This window comes from Lycium barbarum, chromosome 3, assembly GCF_019175385.1.
Source record: "Lycium barbarum isolate Lr01 chromosome 3, ASM1917538v2, whole genome shotgun sequence".
NCBI lineage: Eukaryota > Viridiplantae > Streptophyta > Magnoliopsida > Solanales > Solanaceae > Lycium > Lycium barbarum.
The window spans coordinates 118,348,568-118,362,046 of record NC_083339.1 but is presented as its reverse complement, the minus strand read 5'-3'; the positions used below and the strand labels follow the sequence as shown (position 1 = coordinate 118,362,046).

The window sequence follows — 13,479 nt, the reverse complement described above, 5'->3', positions numbered from 1 at the left end:
GACAAATAAACAGGTCGTTGCAATTAAACTACTGTGTAATTACTACCCTAGTAATTACACCAATTCCATTTACCAGGAGGCTTTCCAAACAGGCCCTTAAAATTTTGTGCTAAAGGTTTTTTCTTTCTCCTCAAATGGAGGCAAATCGAACATTTGAGGTTACAACCAGATATGTACTACACCCTATATAGAACCAGTTACTTGTCAACCAATTTGGATGAGTGTGCCAAAAATGAGCATAAAAGGAAAAAAAAACACCATAGAATTCTGATAATATGAGTAGTTTTCTAGCAACAGTATGGAAACTAGTCAAAAGTCCTGGTTCTTATCAGTTTTTATACTGAACGGCAAACAACAATAGAAGTGGATGAGCATCATTATGAAAGTGAACAATGTTTCCCATAAATCATTATGAAACTTTAAACTTGATCCAATCCCACAATATATCTCTACAGATCCCTCCTAAAAGAATTCAGATCCCACTGTATGTGTATCTATATGAGTTTTTGGGAAACATTAGTCATTAGAGTTGCTTGGGATTCAGATGGAAGAGCTGAGGCTAACTAACATATGCATATAAAATGGTTGTCCTTATGGACCTCCAAGTATGGCATTTTCAATATCTTCCCTACTCAGTGCATAGCTGAATCTTCTTTCTACATCTTTCTCAAGATTTCCAGGTCCGCTCTTTAGATACCTGTATTTCAAGAAACATTCAGCTTGTATTAGATCGAAGTTCAAACAGGCGATGCAATATTCTTTGAACAATGCAATTAAATTTACCACGATAGAGCAATTACAAATTCTTTATCAAAGTTTGGTATGATCTAGTAATTATCGATCGCAGTGTGACTGTGAGGAGGCATCGTATTAATTTCAACATTTCTCATAACTATGGTTTGCATCAAAAGAGAGTTTTTTCTCTCAAAAGGATGAAACATTCTGATGGCCAAGCTCTTCTATAAGTAAAGACATACATCCAATAATATCTGTAATTATGCACGTTCAATGTTAGTCATTATGCTGCTAACCCCACTTTGTGGGATTTCACTGGGTATGTTGTTGTTATTGTTATGCTGCTAACTAATTCAGTTTCTCTTTTGAAAAGAAAATGCATGGAGTTCTGTTTTTTTTTTTTTTTTGTATCATACACCACAACATAAATATAAAACATTAAGAAGTGCTAGCAAGTTTTGATAGACTAATCAACGCCTACAATATACCCAAAAGGAAAAAAGAATGAGACAAACATCCTATTGTCACATTCACGACTGATAGTGTTTTAGAAGGGTTTTCAGTACCGAGTGTGATCGAGTAATTAAAATTTCTCTATGCCTGAATCTACATGCTGGTGATTTGAATAAATAAATTGCTTAGAAGGAAAATTAGAATCCAAACTACAAAAAGAAAAAGAGTTCAACTACAAGAACAGTGCAAACTTTTCCAGTGAACCTTGAGACCTTAATTCTAGAACTTGTGAATTAAGTACCAATCTGGGTCACTTATAAAATAGAAGTCTTTCTAAATTCTTAGAAGTTTGACTTCCTTATACATAGAGACACAGGTTAATAATTCCAAGACCTAAATATCAAATTCCACCATTCTATTCATCAGCCCACAAAGAGACATGCACCGGACTTCTTTTTTTTTTCATGAAGTGAGATATCCACCAGACTTAACTTAAGGCTGCGATCATGAGTTTTCCTTGCTAAGATGGAATCACACATGTAATCAATATAGCATCAAAAAAAAAAAATAAAAAAAAAATTCCACTCACCAGAAGAAAGGCACAACACAACAATAGATATCAATCAAACTTAAATTAGGTTTCTGAACACAGAACATAGACAGTAACCAATCAACTTCTCCAAACTCCTCTTATCATTTTCGTTGATAACAGTGGTGTCCAGCCAGGTTGCGCACCTCAACTATTCCACTAGGTACCTTCTATCTTCCACCAGCACAGGTACCGAGTAAGCTTAGATGGGAAGAAATCTCTACTTGGATTTGAACCCTGGTCTCCCATGATTTTCACCCACTTAATTGGCTGTCATGCCACAACCTTGGAGGCCAAACTTCTTATCATGAACATCTTGAAAACACAAAGTCAAGAAAAGACGGCAGGGAACATGCTAACTACATAGGATCTTAACTTCACAAAGTTAAACATTGTTACAATAAGAACTCCAGTATTTGATTATTATAGCCAGTAAAAGAATTCTCCTGCCACTAGGTTAAAAAAAGTCACGAAAACCTAATGTTGCTGGTGGATCTGTCTAACCTGATCCTCTATAAAATATTGCCTTTACCTTTCAACAGCAGAATGCAATTCAAACAACATAGCATGTATATGGAATTTTCTTAACATTAATCAACCCTTCTTGGTAAAACCAAATCTAAGTAGGCTTAACCTCTTCAATCTCCAATTATAATCACATGCAGCACATGCCAATGGCTAAGAAAACAACTGAGCCCATTGATAACACCCAAACCCAATCAATAGCTGGTGCTTTTTCAAGTTAACCTCAGTCCTGAATTTCACACCATAATCTGTTTCTTGTTACAGTACTCTAGAATCACAAAACATTAATACCAATCACTCAATTAACTAAGCCTTAATTGGGGTCAGCTACATGAATCCTCCATTCACATTCTTCTTTCATTACGCCCATCTCAATCACATTTCATTTTGCCTCAGCTGATTATTTAATAACTCTACCCTGTACCCTACTTATCATTATAACATTGTACGTTCATTCTTTAGATTGCCGATGTGTAGCATAAAGTGACGAAAAACGATACAATCTATCCAAACATTATATTCATCAAAACAATACAGATACATTACGAAGACTACATGTAACAACCATCCAAACAAGTTGTAAACTTAACCAAAGAAGACCCATTAAAAATACGATCTTTATCACAACTCTTCATCAAAACAGTACTATTAGTAGTAACAAAGACTAACCTTATATAAAGTTCAGTAATATCCAGTGACAACTGAGCCTGCCAATCAGTGTTCTCAACAAACCAAAGTGCTCTATCATCTCTACTCTGATAAAACCCCAAACTCCTCAACCAAGCTTCTATACAAGGCAAACTATGAGAATACAAAGGCTTCTTCTTATCTGGTAGTTTCTCAAGCCATTCATCGAGTGTCTCAGATACTTCTGCTTCTTCTGAAGATTTTGAACATGCCACAATTGTCCTTGAGGGTGAAGATGAAGTAAGAGTATAGGGACGTGAATGGAATTTGGGGAAAAGTAAAGGACCTGGATGAAAGAATCTTGAAAAAGAAGAAGGTGGTTGAGAAGCTATAGATAATAATTTGTATGTGCTAAGAAATGTTGAAGAAATTGTCGACATTTGTGTTCTGGTTGGGATGTGGGTTAAGGTACTGAATTTCACGTTTCAGTGTCCCAACAAAGCTCCCGAAGAAGAAGATAGGATATCAACGCCGTCGTTTTTTGTGCTTTTCACTGCAAACTCGACCGTCAATTCTCTATTTTTAATCATGAAATACTATTTGACATCATTCTTTGTTCTTCAATATTTGACATTTTTTAATAAGTTAAATTTTGATACAGTTTTTATAAATTTAAGAATTTGAAATAATGGCAAATTTTCGAATTTCAATGAATGGGTCAATTATATGAGTACTTTATATTCATTTCGTAATATTTTAGTTAATTTCATTTTACTAAACGGCTAATTACGAATTAGCTAAACTTAAACCAAATGAATAAAATAAGTCTGTTAATTCTAATTGATTTTAGTTTTTTTTTTTTTTTTTTAAAATAATTTTCTCATTTGTTAGTGTCTTAAATTGGTTGATGAAATTAAGTTGTCTCCTCATATAATTTTAAACAATCATTATCGACCCACACTTAAATAAGGCTTAAGGAAAGTTTCTTAATTAAAAAATGTGTAAGACGCGTCTCTATTTTTGATTTATTTAATATTGGATTCATATGTTATGTTATGGACGTTCCAAATATCCAAACTCAAGCATACAATGGGTTATTAAAATCATACATTGATAGAAGGAATGAAATATTGTGTATTTCTACGTCATAAGGAGAAACTATTTTAATATGACTCTCTCACATTCTTGGGATAAAATACTTTAGGAGATCAACCCCATCACGAACAACAACTTACTCAGTGAAATCCGATAAATGAGGTCTGAGGAGGGTAATGTTCACAAACTTTACCCGTGGACATAAGAGATATAGTTTCCGATAGTTCCTTGACTCAAGAAAAAATTTCAGAGATCATCAACTCTACCTAGTAACAAATTGAGAAATAACTAAAATCATTAATAATTTAGGTGGGCACTAATTAAATAAAATTTAATTTAAGGGAGTTCTAAGATAAAGGGTCTTCATCCCACCCATATCTAGTCTTAGCATATGGAATTATTAGAGATGGCGTGGCCGTCACATGCGTATATCTTTCTAATCACGTGGTTGAGATTCTTCCCGACGCAATTTAGCAATCATATTGCCCTTTTAATTTTGAAAGCAAAAAACAAAAACATTTCCCGCTTATTCCATTTCCCGCCACAACACTCTCGAACAACTCCCTAACTCCACTCAAACAATCAATCCAACACCTCCCGCGCAGGTTAGACTCCTCTCTCTACAATCAAAGATCCAACAGAAGGAGATCGCCGGTGTAGTACCAACAACTTTCCGTGTGTGGCGTCTCCGTTACACACACGGCGCAGGTTAGCACTCGGCATCTACAGCTATGGCGGAACCAATAGACTACTCGAAAACCCAACGAATTGTGCTCCTCATAGATCTACACCCTCTTCTCACTTTCCAGAACCCTAACCACTACCTCACCTCCATACTCGCCACCTCCACGCGCCTCCTCACTTTCCCATCTCTACGCAACTCGCTTTTCGCTTTCAAACTTTACTTCTCATCATTTTCACCTCTCCGTTCCACCTCAGCACTAAACCACCTCCACGCGCCTCCTCTCTCCGTCGCTTTCAATCACCCTGCTCAAACCCTAAATTCAATCACCGAAACCCTAAATTCGATCTCGATACCAATTACGGAATTGGAGGTGAATTGTTCTAAGGCTTGTTATACCGCGAGTTCGTTGTTACAGCTGGTACACGAGTATGTTTGGGAGACTGATATAGAGAGTCCTCCAGGTAAGTTAACTGGTGACATTATTCCGAAGGTATCGAGGAATTTGGTTATTTTGTTTTCGCCTATCTGTAGATCGTTGAGTGATGTAGGTGAATATATGAATGTGGATGTGAATTCTGAGAGTTTTAAGGATTTTGAAGGGTTTAAGGTTAAGTTTAGTGAGATTTTTGGTGTTTTGAGGAATACTTTTGAAAATAGAAATATTCATTTTAGTTGGATCGACGTGAAAGATGAAAAAAAGGATGATGATGGTGGTGAATGGTTGTCCATGTTAGAGAATGGAATTAGGAGTTTTGATTGGGGGATTAGTTCGACTGATAACGTTGTTTTAGGTTCCGCTTTGATTCCATTTGGCTTGATATATCCTGAAATTGGGCTGTCGTTTGATATTCTGAGAAGTACTGGTTCATCTGTCAGATGTTCGGCGCAGCTGAATCTTGAGATTGTTGATGTGAATGGGAAGCCTTTGGAATGTAAGTTTTGTGATCTTGAATTGGTTAATCCGACGACTTTGCCTAAGCTTAGATCTGAAGATATTCTGAATACGTTAGGACTTGGAGACGAGCGAAATAAAGGGTGTGATCAAGAAGATACATTTTGGTCTTTTTTCGGTGAAGGCTCGGTAAATATCTGTATCAAGGCTGTGAAGAAGTGCGATGTAGGAGAAAAGATTGAAGGATGCTCATCTAGTTATGTTCTAGTGCAGGAGTCTGGCAGATGCAAAACTAAATATTGTAATGGTGCTTGTGTGGATGGAGTCCTTCATGTATTATTTGGAGAAAAGGGTCAACATGCGCTAGGAAATTTCACATTCATATGGAAAATTGTTCTCAGTTTTTTGTATAAAGAAAGCTATTGGGCTTTAGTAACTGTATCAAATAGCAATGGAAGTACAATCACGGGTGTTCTAAGGCCTTTGACAGCGGAATTGGCTCTTCTTTCAAGAATAGAAAGTTGTCATAATGTAAAAAAAGAAGATAATTACGGATCAAAATTAAAGCAGATGAATGACATGATCTGTGGCAGCTCTAATGAAATGAATGACTCACAGCAGTTGATTGGATCCCAAACTGACTCTTCAACGTCTGCCAATTGTGAACCACTAGGGGATGGGAAAAGAAAAAAGAACAAGAAATGTTCAACTCGGGATTTGTCTCGGAGTTCATTCCTCAAGGCAGCATTTGAGTGTAATGATTTTGAATTGGTAGAGGTTTGTTTAGCCAGACATATTGAGAAACCAAAGAAGCTGAAGTTCTTGAAGTGCTGGATGAAACAAATCAAGAAGTCCAGCACCTGCTTGCTAACAGCCTCAGATTCATGTGAAAGACAGCCGGAACAGCCATTCTCTAAACATTTTCCCTCCGATTCAAGCCTCATACTGGAGGGAGATGCACAGCTTTTATGCTCAGAAACTGCAGAAGCCTTCTTCAATAATCTACCAAAGAAAATCCAGCATGCTCTTCAATCTGGAAGAGACTTGCACACTTTAGCAGAGCGACTAGTGAAGTCATCAATACATGCATTATCCAAAAAGTATGAGACAGATGACTATATAGGAGGTGAATCCCAAATTCCAAAAACAAATGATTCGTATTGCAAGACTGTCCTTCCTGAACTTATGAAGATCCTACTAAGAAAGCCCAAAGAAATGAAAGAGAAGCTGAAGCATGATAATCCCTCTGAAGTATCTGATTTCAGTTCAATCTCAGAAAATATTGTTCGAGAGTATCCTTTCATTAGTTTCTTCCTGCTTTTTTTTTTTTTTGTAAATTATTACATCTTAAATTCAGCTTTATGACATAAACGAATTGATATTGTACTATAGTGCATTTTCCTTAATTTGCATAAGATTTGAACTGCAGATATTGCTTCGGATGGAAATCCTTGGATCAACCGTTTCTGAGAGTATTAAGGAGTCCTCCAAGCAGAAGCTGGTTAAAGAGATCTGCTCCTTTTTGGAGATCATCCAATATCTTGTCGAAGGAGGCATTCATGGTCATGTTAGCCTATATGATTATGTTGAACGCACTATTCGGTTAAGGTAAATATTTTTGTTTTGAAACTAATGAGCTCGTTCTTTTCCTATAGGTATGATGATCTGATTCATGTCTGACTGCAAGTCTCATTTTAAATTCCCTTTTTGGTGTTTGTCCTGGCTAGAATTCAGCATGGAAATAGGTCTTCTATTTCACCAACCCCAATTATTTCTTTTCCTCGTTTTATCCTTCCTACTTCGCTTTATATTGCTTCCCCTGGCATATACTCCTTGCACAAGTTTTCTCAGCTCTCAGGTACTTTCCTTGTCAAGATACGCTAATTATATGGTCACTGACATAGATAGGATAATTCTCTAAGATGGACTTACCATAGCTTTATCGACCATCAAGGATTATTTTGATCTTATAATCATAAAATCCACTCCGTTAGTGTTCTGTTTCATGATTTTTTTCTCTTTTTAAAACATTGGATCTTCTTAAAAAGCTTTGTGCATTGGCTTAGGGATTTTTGCTATGTATGGTTTTGAGACCATGTAATTGTAAATTTACTATAAGATGATCAACTCTTAGTTCCATTACACTGAACTTCTCAGAGAACTCCATTACCTTCGCTACTTCTATTCATGAATTATACAAGTATGCAAATTTCGTTGTCTGTGCCATCAGAGTTGAAACCAATCACTCTGTTCTTTTTATTAGAATTGGCTGTCGTTTTCTCTTCATTGACAAGGAAACTCATGCGGCACCCTAGTACTGTTGCCTGGGATCTAATGTATAAATCCCCACATGATTCAGGTACCATAACATCATCGGAGATGTTGTCAATAGAATTTATACAGAAATGGATCTACTTCCGTTTGGTGATGAAGATGAAAAACAGGCTCATTTATTCAATAGTGAGGACAGTAATCAGTCCTGGAGGGAGAAACAAGAGAGGTATGAAACAGCTGAAGCCAACAACATTCGACGATCAGTCTCAGCAGAGGATGAGTCTTGCCAACCACCAGAAAACATTGATGGGAGCTCCCAAGCAATTGGAGGACAGGAACATGCCCGCAAGTTAAGTGAAGCTCGTGATCGGAGAGAGAAGGCTCGAAGATTTGGATCTTTCACAAGGATGCCAGATCTGCAAAGAGTTTGGGCCCCAAAGCAGCTTAAAATTGTAAAAACAAAGTACGACGATCAGAAGGAACTGAAAAGAAAAGAGCGGAAAAAAGGTCGTGATAGTGTAGTATACGAAACACCAATGAGTGGAAGATGGTCATTCTCTCAAAGTGCTGGCGATGATGATGAAAAGCTAAAAGGAAGCTCTTCTTCTGTTTCCAAGGCTCTCTTTCAAGATTGGTGATCAAATTGCACCAGTATTGTAGCTATGATACTCATTGGAGGAACACTGTTGTAGAAATATGAAGCATGCAATCTCTAATTAGAGTGAAAATCAAAGCATGATATTTAACTTTGTTGAATTATTTTTCAGATATAGAAAACGTTTCCCGCACTGACAGATGTTAATAACAAAAACTGGTTTCCACATTTAATGTAGAAATTGAGCAGTGCTGACTGTCATTGACAGCCAGCTAAATACAACTGTTAGTAATATCACTGGTTTCCTTTTAGATGGTGGAACTGTATTTGCAAGTGTTGTGTTGCATGGGAAATCAAACTTGGTTAACCATATGATGTTTTGCCATGTCGAAGAAATCAAGGATAGCATAGAATGCTTAAGCAATAGTCCATATACAGAGCAAGAAGTTGGTAAGTGTATTTTCATTTCATCTCAATGTTATAATATCCTGAAGTGGTAAACTTACTTGCTCCGGGCTAAAGGTGGCAACCGGTTCGGGCTAACCGGTAACCGGACCGGTTAAATCGGAACCGGAACCGGTAGAACCGGTTAACCGTGTAATTGTTTACCGGTCCGGTTCCAATATTTTGGAAACCGGAACCGGTAAAACCGGAACCGGACCGGTTAAATCGGTGAAAATTAAAAAAAAAAAAAAAAAAGGAAAGAGCCGTTGGGCCTTAATGGACCGTTGGCAACGGCCCATTTGCAAAAATGGCCGTTGCCAAACGGTTAGTTTTTTAATTTTTGGCCCCCAATTTTTTTTTTAACACTTTAACCCATCCTCACCCCTGTATAAACCCTTCTTCATTTTCATTTTAATTCACATCAATTCACTCTTCTTCATCTTTCTCTCAAATTTCAATCTCTCAATTATAGTTTCTTTGCAATAATTAGCCACAAAGTCTTATTATAGTTTCAACTTTCAATTATTAATTTTGCAATTATAATATTGTTGGTGGAGTTGGTGATTTTGCAACAATCCGAAGTAGCTTTGGTGGATTTGCAATTCTAGCTGCCTTCACTTTGTTGGAAATTAATCCGGCAATTTGGTACCTTCGTTCCAACTCTATCTTTATTTTTCGCAATTTAATTCTAGCAATTTATTTTTCGCAATTTAATTCTAGCAATTTAATTTGTTGTAATTTATTTTCTTGTGATTTATTTGATTGTGATTTAAATTAATTCTATTTAATAATGTCAAAGAGATTAAGACGTGGTGCCGGTAGTAGTAGTCGTACTGTTAGGGGTGCGCTTAATGAGGAAACATTTGTGGAAGAAACACCTAATTTAGGTATTGATGTTGGTGGAAATAATCCACTTTTAGGTCATGAGGCAATGCAACAACATTTTACCGACACTTTTAATGAAGACTTAGATGATGATGATGAAACACAACCCCCCGAAAATCCCATAGGAGATACATGTCCTGCACAATCACATACACAAGACAAACCGCCTAGAACTCGTAAGCCAACAGCTAAAGTTTGAAAATTTATGACTAAGAATAGGGAAAACCAAACAGCTACGTGTACCCTATGTGGACAAGTATTTAGTTTTAAGCAAGGAACTGGTAAGGATGGTGGAACGGGTATACTAAATGGTCATATGAGAACCAAACATATGGATATTTGGGGAGAACAAACGGGTTCAAATGTGGGGGGGGGGGGGGGGGGGGATTCAAATGACGATAGACCCACGAACCGGTAGAAATTTTAAGTATGACAAGAAAAAAGAACGCGTAGAAATAGCTAAAATGGTAGCTTATGATTGTTTACCATTTTCCTTTCCCTCGGGTTTGGGGTTTGTTACTTACATTCAACGTTGTTATAACCCGTTATTTGAGGGTATTCCTAGAAGTACTTGTAGAGCCGATGTTATAGATTTGTTTAAAAAATATAGATTTTATTTGCGCCATGTATTTAATTCTTTAAATTGTAATGTTTGTCTTACCGCTGATTTGGGTCTTAGTATTAACCATTTAGATTTTTTTGCTATTACATGTCATTGGATTGATGACAACTGGGTTATGCAAAAAAGAATTATAGCTTTTTTATATGACGAAGGAAAAGGTCGTCACGATGGAAAATTTTTAGCCGATTCAATGTCTACTATAATGAGATTTTTTAACATTTATAGAAAAACACTTTATATTGCTTTAGATAATGCTTCTAATAATACAAAGACAATTGATCTTTTAAAAAGAGAAATAAACCCTCCTCTAAGAAATATTTTTCATGTAAGATGTAGTTGTCACATTTTAAATTTAATTGTTAAAGATGGTCTTGTGCATTTTGATGATTCTGTTTAAAAAGTTAGAAATGCTGTTGCGTTTCTTTTTTGTAATGCTAATAGGGGACGAATTAGAGATTTTAAGAATGCTTGTGTGGAAAATAACCTTAGACCTAGGAAAATTCAAGTAGAAATTGAGACTAGGTGGAACTACACTTACATTATGCTACAACAAGCATATGAGTATAGGATTCCCATACAATAAGTTCACAACAAATATAATACTGATAGTGAGGATTGGTTAACCTTTAGGCATTGGGAAGATGTTAAAGAATGTATTGAACTCTTAGAATTTTTTTATAATGCAACTCTTGCTTTTTCTAGACAATTCTATCCCACGGTAACCGAAATTTTAGCCTACTTAGCGGAAATAGCTAGAGTTTTACAAGAGTATAAATATAAACCCGATTATCAAGTGGCTATTTTTGAAATGATAATCAAATTTAAGAAGTATTTTTTCCCATCCCAACTTTATTTATATTGGGTTCCCTTTTAAATCCTTGTTTAAAAGTGTCTTATACTAAAAATTTGGTTAGTCAAATTTATACATTTTTAGAAATTGAAGAGGGAGTTCAACCATCTTTAGCTGAAGCCGATCTCGCTATTGATGATGAGTTTAGAAGAGTTTTTACTCATTATTCTAGTTTGGAAGAACGTGCTACACCCGTTGCTCCACGCCCTACTACTTCTCAGAGTAGCAAAAAGGGCTTGTCGGGTTTAAAAGTTTTACATTCACAGTCAACTTCTTCTTCTACTGCAAACTTTGATGAATTTAACTTTTATTTGATGCAGCCAAATGTGGATATCAGCCAACTGGATGAGGTGGACGTCTTAGCATGGTGGAAGAAGTAAAAGGCAAGCTATTCTGTACTTTCAAGAATGGCTCGAGATATCCTTACGGTTCAAGTATCAACCGTGGCTTCGGAGAGCGCATTTAGCCAAGGAAGACAGCAAATTGGAGACCATAGACATTCATTATCCGGCTTTAGCTTGCAAGTACTAGTGTGCATTCGAGATTGGATTTGATCGGAGCGACGCAACCAAAACTCAGAAGCGGAGGAAGGCGAAGAGGAAGAAATTGAAGATTTGATAGCTAGTGGACCGGACCAAATGGAAGACTTTGAAGATATTTCCATGACCGAATATGATGTGGGGGAAATTAACGAAATGGTTCAAAATTGGTGATTTTATTATTCTACTATTTATGTACAACTCATGTATTATTTGCAAGTTAAAAAAAATACAACTTGCAAATAAATGTTATCCAAGAATGAATAAAATATATGGCTCATTGAGCTTTCTTCTATTTACTTGTGTTCATATTTTTACTTTTATTAAGTTAGGAATATACGTAAAATATACTAAGAATATACTTATAAGTATATTAAGTTATATAGTATACTTAAACATATATAAGTATATATAGTGCATATAGAAAAAATAGTATATATAGTATATAAGTATATATAGTATATAAGTAAGTATATATAGTATATAGTACATATATATAAGTATATATAGTGCATATAGAAAAAATAGTATATATAGTATATAAGTATATATAGTATATAAGTAAGTATATATAGTATATAAGTAAGTATATATAGTATATAGTACATATATAGTACATATATATAAGTACTATATATATTTAGTATATATAGTATATATAGTATATATGTATATATAGTATATATATTAAGTTATACCTATATATAAGTATATATAGTATATAGTACATATATATAGTATATATATATATATATATATATATATATATATATATATTAAGTTATACATATATTTAGTATATATATTAAGTATATATAGTATATATGTTTATACATATATATAAGTATATATATGTAAGTTATACATATATATGTATACGAAAATTACTATTCTGTATTGCTGACTTGCTGTTAGGCTGTTAGTCAGTAAATATTTAAACTTTAATTATAAAGTTGTATAACATATGTAAATATACCTACAATATACAAATAAATACTATAATATATATATATATATATAATACAAAAAAAAAAAAGATTTTAAGCACTCCAAACCGGACCGGTTCCTGTTTGGAGTTTAAAACCGGTAAACCGGAACCGGTTAAACCGGAAAGCGGTTCCGGTTTTTTAACCGGAACCGGCCGGTTAACTAACCGGTTACCGGTCCGGTTCCGGTTGGAACGGGTTAACACCTTTACTCCGGGCTATAAGCCTACTCAGTGCATCCCAAAATATTGTATTCTCAAACAAGGTTTAATGTCTTTGACCGTAAGATTTATATATTATTCAACGCATAAGTGTTAACACCTTGTACTTTTATGTAATGTAATCTTTTTAAGATCTGAATTTGTTTTGGGAAAAGAATTCAATTTTTTTTCTTATTTCATTTCTAATACTGGTCAAGCTAAATATTGACAACCAAAACAAAGTACAAGACGTGCTGGACGCATAAACGAGGCATACAATGTCATCAAGCAGATGACTATCGAAGCAGATTGATCACACTGTTTGCCCTCTGACAAAGTTTCCTTGAAGATTCGGTGGGGTACAGATGGTAGACACTACGAGCTGTTGAAGGGAAACTTTGGACCTCAGATGCTCATCCTGTGAGAGGCCTCCTTCCAGAATTAGATTTGTTATACATCAGCTGTAAATCTTGATTCTTTTCT

The 13,479-nt window shown here is 35.3% G+C and overlaps 2 protein-coding genes across 2 annotated transcripts; one reads left to right on the top strand and one right to left on the bottom strand.

The window, feature by feature from the left end:
- Positions 1 to 377: 377 nt before the first annotated feature.
- Positions 378 to 3,535, bottom strand: LOC132632012 (uncharacterized). The gene is made up of 2 exons (XM_060347791.1): positions 2,972 to 3,535; positions 378 to 697 (listed from the first exon to the last, which is right to left on the bottom strand). The coding sequence occupies exons 1-2, from the start codon at positions 3,367 to 3,369 to the stop codon at positions 592 to 594; spliced, it is 504 nt and encodes a 167-aa protein (XP_060203774.1). The 5' UTR covers positions 3,370 to 3,535; the 3' UTR covers positions 378 to 591.
- Positions 3,536 to 4,490: 955 nt separating this feature from the next.
- Positions 4,491 to 8,663, top strand: LOC132632008 (uncharacterized). Its single transcript, XM_060347788.1, has 3 exons — positions 4,491 to 6,893; positions 7,018 to 7,209; positions 7,961 to 8,663. Exons 1-3 carry the CDS (start codon positions 4,756 to 4,758, stop codon positions 8,511 to 8,513), a joined length of 2,883 nt encoding a protein of 960 aa, XP_060203771.1. The 5' UTR covers positions 4,491 to 4,755; the 3' UTR covers positions 8,514 to 8,663.
- Positions 8,664 to 13,479: the final 4,816 nt, after the last annotated feature.

What these genes read in the sequence shown, in the direction of transcription:
- LOC132632012 (XM_060347791.1), bottom strand. Translation starts at nt 3,369, where the DNA reads ATGTCGACAATTTCTTCAACATTTCTTAGCACATACAAATTATTATCT. An exon ending in ATTACTGAACTTTATATAAG is followed by an intron (nt 698 to 2,971) that starts GTTAGTCTTTGT and finishes CTTGAAATACAG; the next exon opens with GTATCTAAAGAGCGGACCTG.
- LOC132632008 (XM_060347788.1), top strand. Translation starts at nt 4,756, where the DNA reads ATGGCGGAACCAATAGACTACTCGAAAACCCAACGAATTGTGCTCCTC. An exon ending in TCAGAAAATATTGTTCGAGA is followed by an intron (nt 6,894 to 7,017) that starts GTATCCTTTCAT and finishes AATTTGCATAAG; the next exon opens with ATTTGAACTGCAGATATTGC. An exon ending in GAACGCACTATTCGGTTAAG is followed by an intron (nt 7,210 to 7,960) that starts GTAAATATTTTT and finishes CACATGATTCAG; the next exon opens with GTACCATAACATCATCGGAG.